The sequence below is a fragment of the Nicotiana tabacum genome, chromosome 7 (assembly GCF_000715075.1).
Source record: "Nicotiana tabacum cultivar K326 chromosome 7, ASM71507v2, whole genome shotgun sequence".
Taxonomy (NCBI): domain Eukaryota; kingdom Viridiplantae; phylum Streptophyta; class Magnoliopsida; order Solanales; family Solanaceae; genus Nicotiana; species Nicotiana tabacum.
Genome location: NC_134086.1, coordinates 169813356 through 169834775, shown reverse-complemented (window position 1 = coordinate 169834775; position 21420 = coordinate 169813356). Strand labels below are relative to the sequence as shown.

At 36.5% G+C, this 21420-nt stretch overlaps 2 protein-coding genes across 2 annotated transcripts; both read right to left on the bottom strand.

Annotated features, from left to right (window-relative positions):
* Window positions 1-3958: 3958 nt before the first annotated feature.
* LOC107830046 (glycoprotein 3-alpha-L-fucosyltransferase A) lies at window positions 3959-11271 on the bottom strand. Its single transcript, XM_016657530.2, has 7 exons — window positions 10745-11271; window positions 9656-9816; window positions 7795-8036; window positions 7110-7214; window positions 6444-6600; window positions 5803-6030; window positions 3959-4766 (listed from the first exon to the last, which is right to left on the bottom strand). The coding sequence occupies exons 1-7, from the start codon at window positions 11102-11104 to the stop codon at window positions 4511-4513; spliced, it is 1509 nt and encodes a 502-aa protein (XP_016513016.1). The 5' UTR covers window positions 11105-11271; the 3' UTR covers window positions 3959-4510.
* Window positions 11272-12460: 1189 nt separating this feature from the next.
* LOC107830047 (cold-regulated protein 27) lies at window positions 12461-20839 on the bottom strand. Its single transcript, XM_016657531.2, has 5 exons — window positions 20581-20839; window positions 15997-16158; window positions 14755-15025; window positions 13235-13332; window positions 12461-13145 (listed from the first exon to the last, which is right to left on the bottom strand). The coding sequence occupies exons 1-5, from the start codon at window positions 20713-20715 to the stop codon at window positions 13077-13079; spliced, it is 735 nt and encodes a 244-aa protein (XP_016513017.1). The 5' UTR covers window positions 20716-20839; the 3' UTR covers window positions 12461-13076.
* Between the last annotated feature and the right edge of the window lie 581 nt (window positions 20840-21420).

The following is a 21420-nucleotide window of genomic DNA, read 5'->3' as shown; positions in this document are numbered from 1 at the left end:
AGAAAATTCATACTACGGAGAATCCTACTGATATGCTGACAAAGGTGGTGACTGCGATCAAGTTTCAACATTGTTTGGATTTGATCAACATTGTTGAACACTGAAGATTGAAGATGAAGACACAACCAAATTTGTTATTGAGAGAAAATTGAAGATGTGGAATTTTGCCAAGGTGGAGATTTGTTGAATTTGACAAAATGTTTGTCCCACATCGGTGGGAAAACAAAAGTTGGGGGGATTTTCCCCCTATAAAAGAAGGCTTAATGTTTAGGATTTAAACACACCTCTCATTTGCCTTCTCATCTGTTTAAGACATTTGTATCTTCTCTCTTTAGTATTATTTCACTTGTATTTTTGGAGTGGAATAAATTATTGGTTGTGTCCGAGGAGTAGGCAAAATTAGCCGAACCTCGTAAATTCTTGTATTCCCTTTATTGTTGCTTTATTGTCTTATTTATTATTTGGTGGCTGTCATAATTTTTGGTATAGTAATTGTGACTTATTCACACTATATACATTTGGCTTCCGCAACACAACACTAGATTTTTCTTACTAATGGAATATCAAACCAAATGCAACGCCAGGTACACATACCAAATCAAGTAAATATTAGGAGTAGTTTTGTTTGATTCTCGTATTTAAACCAATTAAGTATGGACACACATATATACCCTCCCTTTTTGTTCTGTTTTTCATATTTTGATGGTTTTAGTTAGTTAGCTAGCTTTACATCTTTCTTTAATCTTATTAAGTTCCTGCTGGTTTACTTTGGGAAGTGTGCGGTAGAATAATAATTTAAGTGTCTCTATTAAAATGGTAATTTTATCCTTCTCTCATCTTTCTCATTCCAAAAATCTGATGCAAAGCTGCTCTTCTCTTATTCCAACAATCTTCATCAATTTCATACTACTATTTCACTTCTCTTCATCTTCTCGACATGTAAGGTATGCTTTTCTTTAATGTTTTCCCAAATCTTCTTCTAGCTCTCTTCAAACTTTCGAATGTATAGCTGAAATCCATGGCTGTTGTTGCAGTGTTTCTGCCTAACTCTCTCTTCAATATTCTTTGGCATTCACTTTATACATTTTAATTTGCATGATCGTTTAAACGTCCAAAGACTACTCTTTCAGTTCTTTTCGTGTTCTCAGTTCGGTGTTACATTTAATTTCGATTATGCTTTTCTTTCAATTTTTGCCTTAATTTTTTCCAGTTTTCTTCGCACTTTCCAGTTTCATGGCTGAAATTAGTGACTAATGTTGCCTTTTTCTTCCGATCCTCTTAAATTTTCCACATTCTGCTCTGCTTAGGGAAGTTATTATGGGTTCCCAAGTTGGTAGTAGCTTGTTAAATTTGTGATCAACTAGAAAAGTCTTATTTTTACATATTTCAAGATACTAGATATTTTCGTTTCTATACATCTTACTGAGTCAAGAGAAACCAAAATGAATTTTTCGATTTTTGAGCATAATTCCTCTTCTGCTGCTTAAAATCATGGTATGACTCCTTATTTTTCAGTTTTTGTTTCTTATTCAGATGTATTCTATGTTTTGGATATTTATGCTTCTGCAACTGTAAAAGAATTCCCTAACAAAAGTTCAGATTTGTATTCTTAATTTTGGCTACAAAAATTAAACATGTAATTCAAGCTTCAATCCTTAGAAAAATATTCAGGGGATAGAGAAGTTGCAGAGATATCGAATATGAATCATAACAATGATGAGCACTTTGGAAAAATATATGCTGACAAATTAAGAGGACTAAGAGATGTGCATTACATAAACTAAACTTTCTACACGTTAAAATTCTTGAAATGCACTTTATTGTTTTCAAGATACGTCATCATCGGTTTCTTTCAAAGACTGTCTTCCTAATCTTATGCAAGAGATCAGAGATTAACATACACTCTTTCTTAGTTACTCATCTAATTTAGGAGAGCTATTCCAATGAAAGAGGGTTCTTAAATTCCCAAAATTCTATTTACTAGGTCAGAAGTTGATTATTGGTTCTTTTGAGCTTCTAGATCGTATATGTATATGCAAAGTGATTGATTATTTTAATAAAAAGTCCTTTTTGATCGAATTAAACATTAGACCCCACACAACTGGAAGGCTTGGAGTAGCTAAGAGGGCTTTTATTAACTTTATTTTGTTGAGAAAGATGGTCATCTAATTGAATTTTATTTCCTTTTCTTTTAAGTGTTGGGACGAGTTTAGGAGACCACTATTTTGGCATAGCAATTTAAAAGATTTGAAATTCCGATCGGTCGTTTAGCCTTTTAGAACCTCGTTTTCCTAAATAAGACTCTCCATATGTGCTTTTACTGTTTTATGACTTGCGGGGATGGTTAGTTTGGGATTCAGAAGAATTCGGCTTGAAATTGGAACACTTGGTTCCTTAAGTTGGCCTTAAAAGGCTAAGTTTGACTTCGGTCAACGTTTTGAGTAAACGACCTCGGAATCGGGATTTGACGGTTCCGATAAATTCGTATGATGATTTTGGACTTGGGCGTATGCTCGAATAGGGTTTGGGATGACCTGGGAGCATTTCGGCGCCTAATAATGAAAGTTGGTTCTATGAAGGTTTTTGAAGTTCTTTAAATTTAGTTTGGAGTAGGTTTTGGCGATATCGAGGTTGGGATTCCGAGATCGGGAATAGTTCCGTAATGTTATTTAAGACTTGCACGCAATATTTGGCGTCATTCCGAGTTGATTTGATAGGAATCAGACGCCCGGAAGTGTTTTTAAAAGTTTTTGAGTTCACGAGTTAATCCATGCATTTTGGCATCCGATTAGTAGTTTTTGATGTTATTTCAGTGTTTTGATGGCGCGAGCAAGTTCATATGATTTTGTTAGACTTGTGTGGGTATTTGGTGTGGAGCCTCGAGGGCTCGAGTGAGTTTCGGATGTTCGGAAGGATGGGAAAAGACTTCAGTTTTCTGGTGTTCTATTGCTGGTGCTGCAGGTTTCGCAAATGCGAGAATTTGTTCGCATTTGCGAGGAAGGCTTTGCAATTGCGATGGAGCCTGACCTGGGGCAGTGTTCGCGTTTGCGACACTTTGGTCACAATTTGCGACTCGTTGGCCACATTTGCGACCTTGGCAGCAAAGGCCGAGGTTTGCATTTGGGATTTTTTTTGTCGCATTTGCGAACCAGGTGTTGCAAATGCGACATCTGAAGCCTGTGCACAACGTATTAAATGCGGGACTTACGCCATTTAACTCATTTTCTTTCAACTCTTGGGCGATTTCTGAAGCTCTTGGAAGGGGGTTTTTACCTAGCACTTTGAGGTAAGTAATTTCTATACAACATGAGTTAAATACATAGATTATGGGTAGATTAACATGTAAAAATTGGTGAAATCAAGGGTTTAGATGAAAACGTAGGTTTTTGATAAAAATGAGATTTAATCACGAAATTGGTTATGGAATTTAGTGAAAATCATATATTTGAGTTCATGGGGTTATGGGCAACAACTTTCTTCGAAAATTTCCGGAATCTGGGCACGTGGACCCGGGGGTGAATTTTAGGAACCTTACATTTAGGGTTGAGTAATCACTTCAATAGTTGTAATATGAACTTTTGAACATATATTGATTAGTTTATATACTATTTGATTATTTTTGGATTGTTCGGCACCGAATTGAGGGTTTGAGCATAATCTTAGACCGGAAAGTGGGTTTTGAGGCGAGGTAAGTCTCTTTTCTAACCTTGTAAAAGGGAATTGACCCCATAGGTGAATTTAATTAATATGTGTTTCAAATTGTGGGGGAGCTACGTATGCACGAGGTGACGAGAGCCCGTACATAGCTACTATTCATGCTTATGTCTGGGTAGTTCTAGGTACACACCATGCTTTGTTGACATCGTTATTTGATTATGTTCATTAATTGCCTTGAATAGAGTTGAGATTGAGGATTTCAAGATGTTAAAAGTTTCTAGTCTTTTTGCTAATACAGGGAAGCAAATATCAGCTTTATAAATATCAATTTCCAACAGTAACTTGATCTGCTTGAGCAAAGAGGATGTAATCGATGGTTGGACTGGAGATAACAGACTCAGTATGTTGCAGAAACATATACTTTTGATAACCAATATATTAAAAGGAATACCCTTGCAAAAGTTCCCACCGTTATCAATACCTGTAACACTAATCTTCAGTCTGAACTAAACTACAATTCTCAGCTAAACCATCAGCTTGGTAAATTCCCCCACCGCACTTCAAAATCTTTTATGTTGTCAGTGCATAGAACTTAAACTGCTTTGTAGGCATATCGATACAAGGCAAAATCTGATCCTTCTTGAGCCTCCTTGACGCTTGAAAATGTGAAGGATAATAATTTTACACCAAATATGGGATTTCACCCTCTGTAACCATCACATCTTGACTCTGTGGTTACATCAATAGGGGAAGATCCAAGCCAGAATGATGTAAGACAATGATAACACGGGGAGAGAATGAGAGTTACACATTTGCCTGCAACTCTGTCACTAGCAAAATTTCGAACTCCTAACTATACGAATATGGCTTCAAATTTTGCACATGGGTGGCTTTGAATGTAATTCTTAAACTCAGTATCCCCGTTGAATCTGAAGGAAAACACTGCTTGTCTCTGTGTCAAGCCAACAGGATATACTTTGTAAAGTTTGAGTTCATCATCACCGCGTAGTACTTGAGGTCTTTCCTCCTTCCAAACAGGAACATGTTTAACAGACTTGAACCTCGAGAGGATAGCAGATTCAAACGCCTTTAAAGACAAATTACTCGATCTGCACAGATACAGAAATTAGGGTGATTCAAAGTTTATATCAGAAAGATAAGGAAAGCTATGACAAGAAAACATTAAACAAAAGAGAGGATGCTTTGCAATCTAACAGGAGGAGAATTCCAGGACAGAATTCAAAAGATATAATGGCGGTGCAGGAAGTACCCATAGAAAAATGGAAGAATTTTCGAAAATTCAAATGAAAAGGGTTCAATTTCCTTTTCTTTAGTTTCTTTACTCCGAGAAATTCAGAAGCAACTACCCACTACAACAACTTTCAGGATCTTCCTGCTTCAGCCTACGAATCAATCAGAAATGATTATACACAGATTGATAGTGTCTCTATGGTGTTATCCAACCACAAATCTCTTTTCCTCTTTTCATGTTGAAACACTTTTCAACCCCTTAGACTATCAACTCTTGCGAGATATCATGTATTTCACATGCATTCATTGTAAATGAGAGCTCCACTTTCAGCTTTACTTGTTGGAATCTGTAGGATAAAAAAGCATAACTATTTGACCTCACAGTTGTACAGATGGAGGAGACTGGAAGGGCGAGCAGAAGGTGCAAACTCTCGGGTTCTACTTTTAGCTCTTCAACATGAGAATAATCACGCAGCTTGGTAAGAGGGAAAGAGAAAGATATAAGCAGATGATAACTTTACAAGTGTCTTGGACAAGACCACAGACATGTGGACAGAGAGAGTCTACCCCATCCCCAATGAATTAAAGGAAAAGCACAGAAGATTTCACGATATAGAAATCTAAAATATTATTCTTTGTCTGGTAGAATTCTGGAGAACATATCTCAAAAATTGTCATTCACTGAGTGATTGAGTGCAAAACAACAGCAAACGAAGCTGAAAGGAATAATAATAATAATAATAATATAAAAGCAGTTGAACTGATAGGAAAAAGTAGATGCATATCTGCCTCGAACATATTCAGAAAATATGCTTTGATATTCTTTTTAACAAGTCAGAGAAAATTTGCTTAGACATTCATGGTCAGAATTCAGTAACTGGAGAATGAAAATACCTTAAGAAAATGGAATCCATCTCAAACCTCCCTCTTTCACGTACATATACATGATAGACAGTTTCAGTCCCTCTAGTACATTTGCAGGGACGCTTCATAAATTTTGGACTCTGCTCTTCTCTTTCCCGGATCCTACTTGCCAAGAAGATGCACAAACGACAAGATGAATGAACTGCTGCCATATCAACCAGGGCTTTGAAGGCATCAGATGGGCCCTCAAACTTCCACCTGAAAATTAAAGCAAATCATTTGTTAGATGTCCAGTAAATTTAAGAAATATTAAGTAAAATCTTGAAAGGGAAGAAGTTGCTTGTAATTACAGAAAAACAGAGAGATCCATTGTGTTCTCGTTCAATTCAGTTATCCACCTAACATCAAAAGGCAATATCTATATATAAATTGGTCAAAACTGGAAATACAGTAGTGAAAACCTTTTAGTGAAATGGGTCTGTAATATTTTCTTTGTAATACTATTTTCAAAAGGCACCAAATGGCTTTAAAAAAAGAGAGATTTGGACAGTGTATAATTGCAACGACAGGAATTCGAACTATTAAGAAGAGTACCATCCCATTATCAAGTAAACAACTGGAGAACAACAATGACAACAACAACAACAACAATAACTTTTATTGATGCATACCTTAATGACTCATTGTATGCAATAGGGTTTTGAGCAAGGTACTTCATGGTATTGGCAATTGATTCAGCATCTTTTATCTCTTTAATGTGTAAAACTGAATTAGGAGAAGGAGCAAAGTCTTGGATGTTTGGAGCACCAACCACCACAGGGATTGATCCTACAAGTTTTATAGACTTACTTTTATCAGCAAATTGAAACCTTAAATCTCAATCCTGAACTAATAAAATTGTCAAAATCTTAAACATGGGATAGACCTCGAAAAAGAGAATTTAGTCTTAGAGCATAAAGAAAATGCTCAACTAAGACGATACCCCCAAAATCATCTCAACAAAATTCCAAAAATATTCGAGCCATCTCAGTGTAGAGCACATTGTGCATTCTACAGAAATGCAAGTCTAGATCCAAAACATTGTTGAATGTATCAAGAATTTATCAGAACTCAGAATTTTGTCCTTCCTGAAACTTCTACAAATAATTGTACGCTTTAGATACTACAATTCCAAGGTCTGCTAGTAAACACAGAATATCTAACCAAAACCACATCAAATACAACTAGGAACAAATGTATCTATCATGTTAAGGGAGGGACTGAGCTAAAATAATAGATGCTCTCAACTCTGAAAATCCAAGTCTACAAACCCAATAAGAAAAAACAAATGTGATTACCAGCTACCAGAGACTGAAAGAATTTTTCAGTTACATAGTCCTCCTCATTAGAATTCTCAAAAGCCAAGCTAAACTTGTACCGCTTCAGTGCTTCCACTTTGTCAACTGCCATCAGATTGAGAACAGAGACCAGAAGTTAGATTTGATAGGAAATTTTTTATTGACAAGTAACACAATTCAATTGGATATTAGTGCAAACCTAAACCAATTGCATGTATAAGATACACGGCATCCAGAAAGATGATTTGTCCACAACATTTTTTCTCACTATACGTCTCTTTCCAACAAATTTCAGCCTGACTTCCTCAGAATGAAATCGAACTACTTAAATGAATGTTGTATTCCAACTTTATTCTTATCAGGTGGCATAATTGAAACTCAAATTTTAAACAAGAAAAAGAGCAAAATAATCCATTGACAAGCAATCATCGGACTAGCATAAATTCGAATCACTAAAAAAACGACATGCATGCTCACGTTAGCCAGGAGAAAAAAAATAAGGTTTGCACTGGTAGTAGAATCCTGTCTTCTGGAGGAAGGTGTGACACCCGAGGAAGAGTCAATCAAATCCATAATACTACTCTATGGACAAGAATTAGCTCCCTAGTGGCACTGCTTAAAAATGCACCATCCATATTCTATCCTCTAATCCTTCAGTAAGTTTGGATAATTGAGATATACTAACCTCTTCCATCCCTGTTATGATGACAACTGCCATAAGAATCAATTCTGATATTTGCCCTTTCAAGGGCTTCTAAAGCTTGCAAGCGGAAGTTGCGAGCACCACAATTAGAAATGAAAGCGGCTGCTAAGGCATTCTCTGTTTTAGGTTGTACTGGAGCCATGATATCATACTCAGCCCAAGAGAAATATCCAACAGGAACATCTGAAGAGAGGCTTGTTGTCATTACAACATCATATCCCCTTCTGGTATGTGAGTGGAAAAAATAAAATAGGTTAGCAAGCTTATGCAAAGTTTAAATCTCAACCACGCCATGGTCCTTAAGAACTTTGGCTTCATAAATTAATCTTGTGACTCAATGTAACGAAGAGCACTAACCAACTAACCAGGGTAATTTTAAACTCTATCATGGCAACTGGCATAGCTTTAAATATCTAGGTCTATATGCTAAGCTAATTTTTTAAGCAAGGTGATGCCAAAATCTCAACTACAATGAAATTCAAAGATTTTTGTGATAGAAAAATTAGCTTTGTGTTTCAACTTTTTTTTTTTTTAAAAATTTTATGATACCTAAAATCGAAAACAGCGTCTCTGCCCTTCCAGGGTAAGGGTAAGGCTGCGTACATCTTATCCTCGCCAGACCCCACTTGTGGGCGCCAGACCCCACTTGTGGGAAGTTATTGGGTATTTTGTTGTTGTTGATAACCGAAATCCCTAAGGGCTAGTGACGCACGGTTCGAAACTCGGTGGATAATACGCCCAACCATCTACCCTTCTCCACTTAAATACTAGGACTTTGTCTGTTACAGGGTTCGAACTTGTGACATGCACCTAATCCACACATCAAAAACTGTGCTCTTACTCAACTTTGTCTTTAAGCTTCTGGTAGACGCAGTTGGCATAGCTTTAAGTATCTGGTGGCGCTCAACTAATTCCGTAAGTTTTAAAATTTTCATTTTGTTGAATAGGCATGGTTGGACATCATATTACAGATGGCTCAGTAAAATATCATGAAATTTGACCAATGGTTTATTGATATTGAAAAGTCAATCCAATAACAACTCAAATATTAAACTAGATTAGATGTGCTCATTGACCATTAGTTGGTGCATAACCCTGTGCAAACACTGAACATGGGTTCTGATCATGTCCTTAATACATCATGACAATCCTTGCTAGAGTTCTAATCACCTCTTAGCTCATTTAGCATACCCAAAGACCCCCAAGAGTAGACAATATATTTATCATCTTATACCCTTTATAAAGTAAACAAAAGGAGAAGAACTTCTATATAAGTAAAATAGGAAGAGTTTGACTTATACCATGTCGAAACTAAGTTCTAGTTTGATTTGTGCGGTCAAATATCCAAAGCTAGTACATTCACATTATGACTTATCAAAAACGTACTTTAACATCTTTAGCTCTAAATTAGCTTCAATAAGTATGGTTGGTGGTCCACTCCATCCCCAAAACTCCCCGATTGAAAAACAGAGTTCCTATTTTTTGCCCTAACGGAATGACGAAATAGAGAAAGGAACCCAGCCAGATTAAAACGACAAAAAGCAGGGTCAGCGATGATTCAGTCAAGGTGAATCTTAGCTATTTACTACAGGAAATATATTTAGTGCCTAAAGGGAAATAATTCATGTCATCAGTTTTCAAATATCTTGTCTATGGCAAAATTTTGGACAAGGACCTATAGCTGCCAATATACTTATAATGCAAAAGTTCTTATCTAAAACTAATAGCAATACATAACTTAAATGTGATAAATATGAAAGAGAATGACAACAAATTTTAAAAAGAAAATTGCCAATAAAGGCAGGGAATGAATTAAGACTTCTTTCACAATGTGCTTACCCACCGTCGTGCCAAAGTAATGTTGTTCTCTGCATAGTATTGAGCTGACTCCATCGACCGTAGCACACTAGCTGTGCCAGCTTGTTGTGGTAGCCGAAATGCCGCATCAGGCTTCTTATCGGAATCTGTTCCAAACTTACATCCTATGGAACAGGATTTCAATTCCTATATAGTGATTGAATAGAGATCAGAATTCCGTATAGGGCAGGACATTCATAAAGTCAGAGATAAGTAATGCCTAACAATTAAACATTCAAACACACAATTGAATAGCATGCGAGACCAAGAACAATAAGAGGCCGTATTTGCATTATGATAAATTGATTTCTGATCATTCCATTAGCGCGTTATTTTTGTGATGAAATAAATTGCTGAACGAATATATGCTCCGAAAGGCAATTAATATGAAAATTCACAATGCTCCTCTACTCTTTCCCCATTTTTGAATAAAGGGATTAGAAACTCTAGCACTTATTAATATGTCACGGCAAACGAGGCTAAAAAACTAAAATCCATCAATAAGCAAACCTCTCTTGCTATGACCCAGCTACAATAATAGTCAAAAGCCTGAAATCAACCATGCACCTTACGCATACTAAGATGCCAATACATTTTTTTGCAACATCAACAACTACTACTACTACTACCACGCCTCTATCCCAAACTAGCTGGAGTCGGCTGTATGAATCCTCAATATCATAAATGCTCTATTTGGGTCCATAATATTTCAATACCCTGTATTTAAGGATTATCTAACACTAGGAATAACGATAAAATCCACAAAAATAAATAAACACATTAAAAGAGATTTAGGCATGCCACAAACAACGGACGGAAAAAAAAAATACGACTATGGCTCAATCCCGAACTAGTAAGTCCAATTATATCAATATTCAATAGGGATCTTTACATAAATAGCTGGTCATATTCATTTTTTACGTTTTTTAGCCATTATACGTTCATTATACACATATAATACATAAATTATGCATATATTATACCTCTACCGGCTAATTTTAGTTTAAGCAGTTGGTGGACGGCTATTTGGGTTAATTCTTCATAAAATTCAGTCATAAATAGAAGTGGTTATAACCTGTCCAGGCCCATGAACAAAAATTGGTTCATTATCAAAATCCCTCGAATAAGCCACAGAATCTTCCTTTTCCAACCATTCCTCGCAACTCCCAGGTACGAAGCCCTGATCAAAGTCACCACTCAATAACTCACCACTCAAAACACCCAACTGGACCTCCTCAACGTCGCCGTGGTCAGCAGACAGTTTAGAGGTGGACCAAGACGCCGTGGTGAACTGATAAAACGAGTCGGCCCAAGAGTTGGCTTTTTCAGCCACGTCGAGTCGAACCAGAAAAGAAAACTCTGCTATAACCACTAGGGCAACGAAGAGAGGCAACCAATTGCGCCATTGTTTATTGGGTGCGTTTGAATTTGACATTGAGGTGGGTGCTAGGAAAACTTTGAATTGGAATAGCTATAGCCTTGAATCGCTAAATTTTGATGAGGAAGTAAACAAATTAGAGAGAGAAAAATAAAGAAGTGGATTCCTAAAGTTTTTGGAATTCATTTCACGCACATTATTAGTACGGGAAAGGGGTTTTAGCGAATACAGGTCAACTAAAGACTTGTATAAATTGTTACCTTTTCCAATGTAGTTTCTAATTGGGCATTTCGACATAAGAATCGTAAAATTTCAATAAAAAAAAAAGTAATAAAAAAAATTAAGCGAAAATAGTATTTGAAAGCTAGAATTGTGTTTGGACATGAATACAATTTTGGGTTGTTTTGAATTTTTGTGAGTGATCGAGTGAAAATTTTGAAAAACAGTTTTTTGGAGTTTTTAAATTTTAAAAAATTTCAAAATTATCTCCAAGTAAAAATTAAAAAATTATGGTCAAACACTAATTTCGAAAAAAATTAAAAAAAATGAAATTATTTTTATGGCCAAACAGGCTCAAAATTTATTGTACAAGTAGAGTCTAGAAGTAGCAAAGTCAATCCATTTTTAGTGATCCACCTAACTAGTCTAAGTTTAATCCTTTATTGAACTTACCTAACGGATTGAACCTGAAGTGACGCATTAAACTATTGGGTCAAAAGCAAAATTATGAAAATATCAAGGTATCCAATTGATATAGGATTAGTCAGATATGGCAATTTCAAGTGAAATCTCCACGAGTTACTAACAGCTTGTTTGGATGGTTGTTACCCATTGTATTGTATTGTCCCTTTAAATACAATATTTGTTTTGATTGTTACTTAAACTTTATTTTATCGTATCGTTAATTCATTGTTGCGTAACGACGAAAAATGTCACTTTATGAAACGACCGATTTGGTGTGATCGTGTCGTTATCTTATCTTTTTCTCTCATCATTCCCTTATGTATTAAATAATCCTATTTTACCTTTTACTCTACCTTTTTATATAATAGTTTTACGTCATAACTTACTTCTTTTTTTATAATATTGCAATTTTAATAGTCATATTGTTGGTGCATAATATCATGAAATGACATCAAACAATACAATCTATCCAAACATTATATATATCAAAACGATACAATATAATACGATACAATATTAATCAATTCATTATGAAACAATACATAACAACCATCCAAACAAGATGTAATATACAACCAGTCAAACTACTTAGTTCTCTATTCCTTTTGTATATCAAGTCAGAAGTCCCATCTCCATTTGTAACAAAGCAACTCATTCTGCAAACAAAGACCAAAGCGAGCAAACAGCGTCGAATAAGAGAAGAAAAGAGTCTCGAACACACTATACAAATAATCGAAGAGTTCCTTTGATTATGCATACATGAAACTGTATGGGGTTCAAGATCACAAACGCAAGGGAAAAAAAGAATGAAAACAAAAGAATCAGATACAGTTCTCCAGCTGAAGTTCATAGAGACATCTACTCTATAGATAGATCACAGAGATCACAAAATTGACAAAATTAATGATTTCTCCCTTCTTTTTCTTGCAAAATACTTGTGTGTATAGATAATTATCTACTACTACTATCATTTACATTTGTAGTGCAATACTGCAAACCTCTGCAAATGTACGCTATACTTTTTCCTACTCTATATTATTAACCAAATTTGATACGCCAACACTACTGACTTTCTTGTAACAAATCTAATCTAATCCAATAGCACCTTCTCAAATTCGCTTAAGTTATCCTTTAGAGATGCCCCCAGCAAATACCAACTGCTTGTCTTTGTGACTCAGTGTTCTCCAGATTTACCCACCCCTCAGCTGCATTTCAACAACGGCTCATAGCAGTCTGAGGACACTCAAATCCATCAGTCTCCTGATGAACTTTCGGATTTTACTTGATCATTTCTCTGGAACATGGAATTAGCTCCTTTGGTTGTTTTCTGATGAACTTCCAAGATTTAATTGGTTATTTCTCTGGGACATGGAACTAGCAACTCCTGGACTCCAAGATACCTTGTTGGAACAATCTGAAGTACACATCTAACAATTAGAAATGGGGTTCTCAGAACCTTAGATCATTTTTTCAAAGTACTGGGAAGAAGTTGATGCACATTACTTGCTCTTGGTCTGTAGTGTCCACCAAAGCTGTCTTCATCTTTTTGCAGCTCGAGTTTTCTTCAAAATCTTCATCCACAAAATTTTGACCAGAACCTTCTGTAAAATTTTTAACAAATTCAAAAACAGAAATACTAAGAAATGTAGAATTAAAACAAGCTACAATGTAACTACATATGTTTCCTTGGTTTTTTAGCATCCCAGGAATCCAAGCATGTAAACTAAAAGCTCCAACATTTTAGTCCTCATCAATGAACTACCGTCTGTCGCACTCAACATCCATCCCCCCACCCCCCACCCCCCACCCAACCCCCCCACCCCACACACCCCCGCGAAAAAAACAAAAGGGAAGAAGAAGAAAGACCAAAAAAAAAAAAAAAAAGGAGCTGCAAAGATCATATTAAAGGGAAAACAGGATAATAGTTTTGACTCAATTTTCCTGTTGTTGCATTTCAGCCTCAAGTATGTTTCCATACCTCTAGTCTAACATTTCTCAACCACTTCAACTGACACGTACTTACAAAATAAAACAAAAGAAAGCCAAAAAACAAATCCCTGCTAAGGAAATAAATATTGGCTAACTGATAATTTCCACGTCAATTTCTCTAACATGCTTTCTGAATAGCAGTAAACTAGGTACGAGAAAAATAAAATTGGAAAACTGCAAATAACATATATATGCAAAACTGGATAATTAGCCAAAACTAAAACTGGAAATCAAAGACTAGAGCACTTGAATAGTGTAAGAGAAGACAACTCTCAGTTAACAGCCCTTCATTCCGGGTGGACCTTCTGTTAGCAAAAGTAATGATACCAATGTCTCCATTTTCCCAAGTCTCTATCCATACCAGTTAATAGAAAGGCACTGAATGCTTACTTAAGTGCTTGTTCATGCACCAATTCTAGAAAAATACCCATGATACGACACAAGAAAAACCGAGAGAGAGAGAGAGAATGTTACATCGCCTCATGAGTTACCTTGACTACTAGTGTGGGACGGGTCTTACCATTAGTATGGTACTCTAAGCGGATCTTTGAAGCAGTTTCTCTGTTTCTAAGTTTTGAATGTACCCATCCCAAATTACTCACACCCATACTGGGATCCATGTAACATGGAGAAACAAGAGTGAAAGAGAGGAAATGGGGTTGCAACAGGAGCAAATAATTATCTCAGCTGGCACAAGAAAGGAGCAGGCACATCTTCAACCAGCAAGAAAATGTCAACGGCATAACAGGAAAAGGGTGGTTTGTGTTTTCTTTGCATGATTTTTACATAAAAATACCTTTTATCCTCACAACCCTATAACCACTTTTATTTCCACAAGGCTAGTATTATGCTCAATATCAGTTAGCGTCCCTATCACAGTTCTGCACCTATGCAAATTTAGCATATTAGGCTGGACCCAACTTTACGAGGACTCTAGGAGTAAAACATAACAGAAAATGATATACTGATTAAACTAGATCCTTCAGCACCTGAATTATGAAAAAAAAAAAATCACAACGTATCAAAGTGCTTACCAGTAAGTCTACAAACTTTTTTCCTAAGTCCTGCAGATTCGGATAGGATTAAATGTGATCTTGTTCCGTGTCCACAAGATGAAGACCTCTTATCTTTCCTTCGTTTCTCCTTGCTATGGAGTTTACAACAAAATTGGATATCCAGAATGTGATGCTGTCCATCACTGTGTAGAAATTTTGGGCAATCATGAGAATCAGGTGCACTATCCACAACAGGTGGCTTCCTCAGAGTAATCATCTTCTTCCAACTGACATCATGCAGAGCAGGAAACTGGAAGAAAGGAAAAATACTATCAAGCAAGATCCACCGAAAGGTTTTCTTTCCTTTTAAGAAGGGTATGGTGCTGTTTTCATTGTCATGTACAGAGAATGAGTGGAGCAAAAGGGGGGCAATTTTGTGCAGATCCCTCCCAAGCACTTCAAAGGGAAACCAAAAAAGAAGGGCAACAATACAGTTTTTTATTTTTATTTTGGGTGAATGGGAAACAATACAGTTTATATTCTACCAGGATTCCAATATAAAGCATGAAACCTACTAACAAGTTTTCAATTTTGAAAGGAAGCAGAATATCTTCCTAAACGAGAAAGGATATCCTGTTAAGTATAGGAATTTAATAGTTAAGCGTCCCTTCCCCAACTAAAAGGAAATACAACAGACCCTCCGTTTAATGGCAATATCTGATGTTAACTTTTCGCACCTATTTCTTGAATTTTGGCATCTCAAATCAATAAAGCAAGAAACAAAAGTTTGTTCTTTTGAACTTTAGAAGACACTAAAAGCCAAAAAATGAATATCAAATCTTGGTATGTATTTTTCATGATCATAATTTCTTATGTTCTTTTGGTCGGACATGATATTCATATAAATAACTAATGATCGTAATTTCTTTTGGTTGGAAATGATAGCATTAAAACAATGTTTAAGCTATTTATCTCACAGCATAAATTTTCACTTATGAATTGTAGAAAGACGTGTAAATGGGCTTAGACATGCACCAAAAAGGAAGGAAAATAATTCAGAATATGAGCCCTGCATTCTTGAATTCTTTTTTCTTCGTGATGTTGCATGATTTACAATTATTGTTAGATTGGTGTCAGTATGCCAAGTGTTTGGTATGAGAAAATACTGCTTCCCCAAAATATACGGCTGCCTGTGACCCGGTCATTGTGAAAGTGAAGCCAAAAAACAGGTCGTGTTATAGCTCTAGAAATAGAGAAATGAACTAAAATTAGGCTCCTGACCTGCTCCGAAGCTTTGTTGACATGTGCAGATAGCTTTTCAGACAAATCGCTGCAGCTCTCGTCATGTGATGCCATGAAGCTGTGTAACTGCTTTACAAATGATGCTTCAAGACAGTCTAGAAATGTATTGTGCTTCTCATTTGTCCATCCTGTGTTCTTGTCCTGAATTCAAAACGTGAAATATGCAAGCGTTATTATCCTAAATTTTGGCAGGTTAGTGGAAAGAGGTATGTCAATTTCAATTTTGAGCTTTCTTGTATTGGTCTGCAAGTTCTACACAACTTAGGAATAAAATTGCCGCAGGAGGCTAAAGGATATTGAAGAATGTGTAGGATTAAACCTCCATGATCCATTAATCAGAAATCAGCTAAACAGAGAATGCCCACGAAGGAAAATTAGAAAATATATCAAGAAATATGCATGTAACAGCCCAGCCCGCTAGTGATATTGTCCGCTCTGGGCCTAGGCCCTCACGGGTTTAAAACGCGTCACTAGGGTCTAAGGCTTGTTAACTAATATACCCAGCATCTCTACTGTGTTTTGCCGATGTGGGACTCTGTCTAAAGTCTGGGGTGTTACATACACCCCCTCTTATGGACTCAGCGTCCTCGCTGAGGTTTGCCCCACCGCATGGGATTTGCCTAGACTCAGCACTGAGGTTTGCCCCGCCTAATCGGAATTTGCCTAAACTCAGTTGAACTCTGACCCACATCGGCATGGCTGACACAAGAGTGGCTCTGATACCATCTGTAACAGCCCAGCCCGCTAGTGATATTGTCCGCTCTGGGCCTAGGCCCTCACGAGTTTAAAACGCGTCACTAGGGTCTAAGGCTTGTTAACTTATATACCCAGCATCCTTATTGTGTTTTGCCGATGTGGGACTCTGTCTAAAGTCTGGGGTGTTACAATGCATGCCATAAAGCTTAAACAGATGATCATTTCAAGGACCAACATGAAGGTATAAATAATGGATCCAACATTCTACTACTATATAATATGTAGAACGGAAGTAGAAAAAGCAGAACTTTGAGGCGCTACTTCAGATAACCGGACATGAAAGAACTGATCACATGCAGGAGCTCATATAAATGAACTACAAATGCAAATTTCAGTAGGAAGATCTAATGAATTTCACGTGCATTAAGGAGGTTGCACAGATCCATCCACATGCAAATTTCACGTGCATTAAGGATGTCATGGAGGCCAACAGTCTCCCACGTCTTATCTCAGGAAGAATCTAACGAATTTTTGTGAAACCTCAATTAAGTAGCAAATCAAGTAATTCATAAACTGGATGCAAATCAGGAAATACTTCCAGTCGACATATTTGGTATTACCTACATAAAGACAAAAGTACCTTGCTCACCACAAGGCAAACTCCAAACCGACAAACCCCTAGTAAAATTTAAAGCTCCACAATTGTTCATTCTTTAATTCACTAGCTGACCCCACCAAACCTACATCATAATATGAACCCTCCCCCCCCCCCCTTACACGCCACATGACCTGAAAGGATGAACCCAAAAACAAGAGTGTAACAATATCACTAATGGGATTTCCCTTATTTGATTGAATGGGTATATATTAACCTTTATTAGCACTCCAATATGATGCCCAGGGAGTTTACGCATAAAGTATTCAATTACGCGCAGCGCATTTGCACATATACACGAGTTTCATTTTAACACATGAATTACACACTCATGCACTGGGACAGTTAAATATGATTATCAAAAAGATTCGTGACACACCAAGTAGGTATGATGGCAAAAAGTTTACTTTTAAAAGAAAGCTATATAAATGTCATGGTAAGGAACAAGAAGCATGACATTTTTATCAGGAAAAGGACAACATCTTCTCTTCTTTTGTGGGTGGGGTAGGAAACAACATTCAGAATCTAGAAGAGGCTCTTAATAGGTATGTTCAATTCAATGAAAATCATTATCACCGAAACACTTTTATAGAATTGAAATTGTCGAGCCCTATTGACTTCATGGCTGTTCTGATGGATGTCAGCATAGAAGGAAAGGATTTTACTTCGATTTATGTCAAATTCTAGTTTATTAGATGAAACCATGCCTCAGTTAGAACCAATTCAGCGACTCTTAATCGTTCTAAAAAAAAAAGAACATGAAAACCAAAAAGGCATGTCAGTAAATAAAGGTTGAATGATTGCTTAGTTCCATTTATAACAAGAGGTCTCCAAGAAACCTAATCCTGAACAATATTATTTTTGTCCTAAATAAGTAAGACACTTAGTTGCTGTAGATCAATCAAGTATCAGAAAGGATGAAATGACATACAAGTTCTAAACAACCAGAAATCATAAAATGTGAATTGATCAGAATAAATAACCAGTGACTAATGTCCAGACCTAAAAGGATCTGCTTAGTTTCACATGAACAGTACTTGGGTAGACAGTTTTATGAACCATGCTGAAGAAAAGTATTTTAGTTGTCTCCTTATTCTGGCATGCTAAAACCTGGTCTTGAGTTTCGGATTGGCCCCATCAATAGGAATTCACTGGTATGCTTGCACTCTTTCTTTGTTTCCTTTCTACACCAACGAAGTTTCTTCACGTGCAATTTCTTCCAATATGAATCTGATTATTTCTATACAATAAGTTTCTTAAGAAAAATGTGAGCTGTCCTAGAATGTATCATGAATAATTCACTAGCAGCATCTTTTGTAAATCCTACTTTTCTTCAAAACGAGTCATAAGTTTTACATCAAACCTTCTCAACTATAGCCGAGAAATGTGTTCTTAGAAACAAAAATTCCAAAATCTGAGAAATTTCAACGCCAAGAAAATAGGAAACAAATCCGAAATCTGTCTCCAAGAACTTTGATTTAATAGTTATTGCATGCAATAATTTAATCCGCCACGTACAAGCTTACAATAAGGATATCTCTATCAGGAAATCTGAAAGCATCTCATTTAAAATCTAATAAAGCTAGGTTTAAGAAATATGTTGAACTTCAATCATCCTATAGAAACACACTTAAACAGAAATACACTTAAATATAGATAGTCAATTCCATGCTTGAACTGAAGAATTCATAACTCAGTTGTTCCCCTACTTTGCAGTTACCCTTTGCATGCTTGATGTCAAACTTTATCACATCAGCTGGAACCAAACAAGTAACTGCTAAGGAGTGCTCATTAGATCGCTGTTGTGGATTCACTATATGCAAACAATGTGTAAATCTTGCAAGCACTATCAGATTAACGGTTAAATGAAAGCCTAGAGACGTAGGGGGTCTAAAATCTCTGAGAAGAAAGGTAGTCCCACAGGAGCACCTTTTAGAAGAAGAAATTCCGTTCTCAAAATTTATAGTACAATCATTTATAAAACAATACACACATGCAGATTCAACAAAAAAATTGAATCAATTTTCAGATCATTGATATTAGCTGCATGTGCACGATTAATGCATAGGTAACCAAGAAGTGTGACAAAAGTTTTGAGCATTCAATAGCTACATTTTTGGTAATGGATTTAAAGAAATTTGGGTTCTTTGACAATGTTGTAACCTCTTCTTTTTTAGGTGTCCGAGCCAACTTGCTTCTACCTCGACTATTCCACTGGGTAGTTTCTACCTCCCATCAGGTACCAGAACTTACTAACTGCAATTCTTTTTACTAGCAGCTGATTAACCATTAGGTCCATTACTGAAAATGCATACAGAATCTGATATTCCCAAAAACAACTAGCACAAGACAGTTTCAGCCAGATACACCAAGTTTACCCTAATGACATCCCAAAATGTTTTAGGCAAGCCTTCATAGAGTAGTTGAATCTAAAGGTGGAAGTGTCCAATAAAGACCCTGACAACAGAGTGTCAATTAATGCTCAAGCGGGTAAAATTCTTTTTAAGTAGACATGAAAATAGTTATTTTGGAATGACAAGCTAAATATTCATGATTGATCATCTAGACATCTACAACCTCTAATGTTTATCTTCAGGCCAGGATGCTCATTTTACAGAAAATCCCATAAACAAGCATTAAGCAACATTTGCGTGTGCTTTCAGTGAACGACAACCCTCTCCCTCTTTCTCCACAAGATAGAAGAGGTGGATCAGAACGGAGAAATATCAAGGCTCAGCAGAGAAAGAAGTGCACAAACCGTAGTCTGCAGGATAGACGAAACCCTTGCCACAAAAACTCATTTTTCCTTATCCACCAGAAATAAACACCACTCCACTTTTTCCAACTCTAAAAACACACTTAGCTCATGCTAGTTATTCCCTTAACCAGATAAAATAAAACAGAGTTGAATTAAGCACAAACATCACGCATAAAATCCTCAACCTAGATCTCTAAATTAGTGAACCTTTTTATTTAATTTCTTCCTCCAATCCTTCTCCAGCAACAAAATAATTGTAGCTACATAGTTTTTCATCTAGCTATAAAGATCACATCGGAAAATTGAAACAAATAAATATCAGTCAAATATATATATTTTATAAGTTACGGGTACCACAGGCAAAGTATAAGCAGATTTTCGGCTGCATCACAAAATTTCTAAGCAAATACATAAATATACACGGCCGCAGAATCGGAAAAAAAGGAAATATTACCGTGGTAGCATTTCCACTCGGCAGCAAAGTATCGTTGGAATTGGCAAAAGTTAAAGATGACGCGCTTGAATTCAACCGGGTCAACTCATTAGTGCAACTTCCCGGCGGTGTCTCCGGCCTGTAGCTGTCTTCCATTTTGAAATCTCCGATAATGCACGTTTGGAAAACAAAAAAATCTCTCTATATTAACACGCTGGCGAATAAGCGTGAATTTTGGGGGTATAAGAGGGGTAGTCTTTGGGGAAGGTGGGGGGGGGGGGGCTAGGGTCTCAGAGGAGGCGGTTTTTATGTAGCGGAGGGGTAGTGGTGATTGTTTCGGTGGGGGCCAAGCTCCACATGGCGACGCTTTTACACGTGTCGGACAATGGCGTGTTGCCATGTCAGCAGTGGGCGATAATATCTTCAGCAAATGTCAACCAGATATTTTCTAAGGAGAGAGCGAAAATAGTGTGTGGGTAAAGTCAGGTACTTTTGTAACCGTGGCATGTCGTAACCGGCAGGTATTGATCACGCGCCACGTGACTGACAGCTACTCGGTGAAGGGCCACTGGTCACAGGTCAAGTACAAAGATAAGCGTAGGATCCACTTGCACTTTTCCATTTACCATTTTATTTCTTTTTCAATTTTTTTCTTTATTCACCTCCAGATTTTTACGGTTTTACCTCTCCTTGTTCAATAAATTTTCACGTATATTTACAGTTTATTATAGTCATTACTCATTTTTTATATTAAAATTAAACTACTTTAAGCCACATGATATTTATTAACTGAAATCAGCATCACTACATAGCTGTGCTATAAATTAAATAATAGATATCTCTAATATAAATTATTGGCCA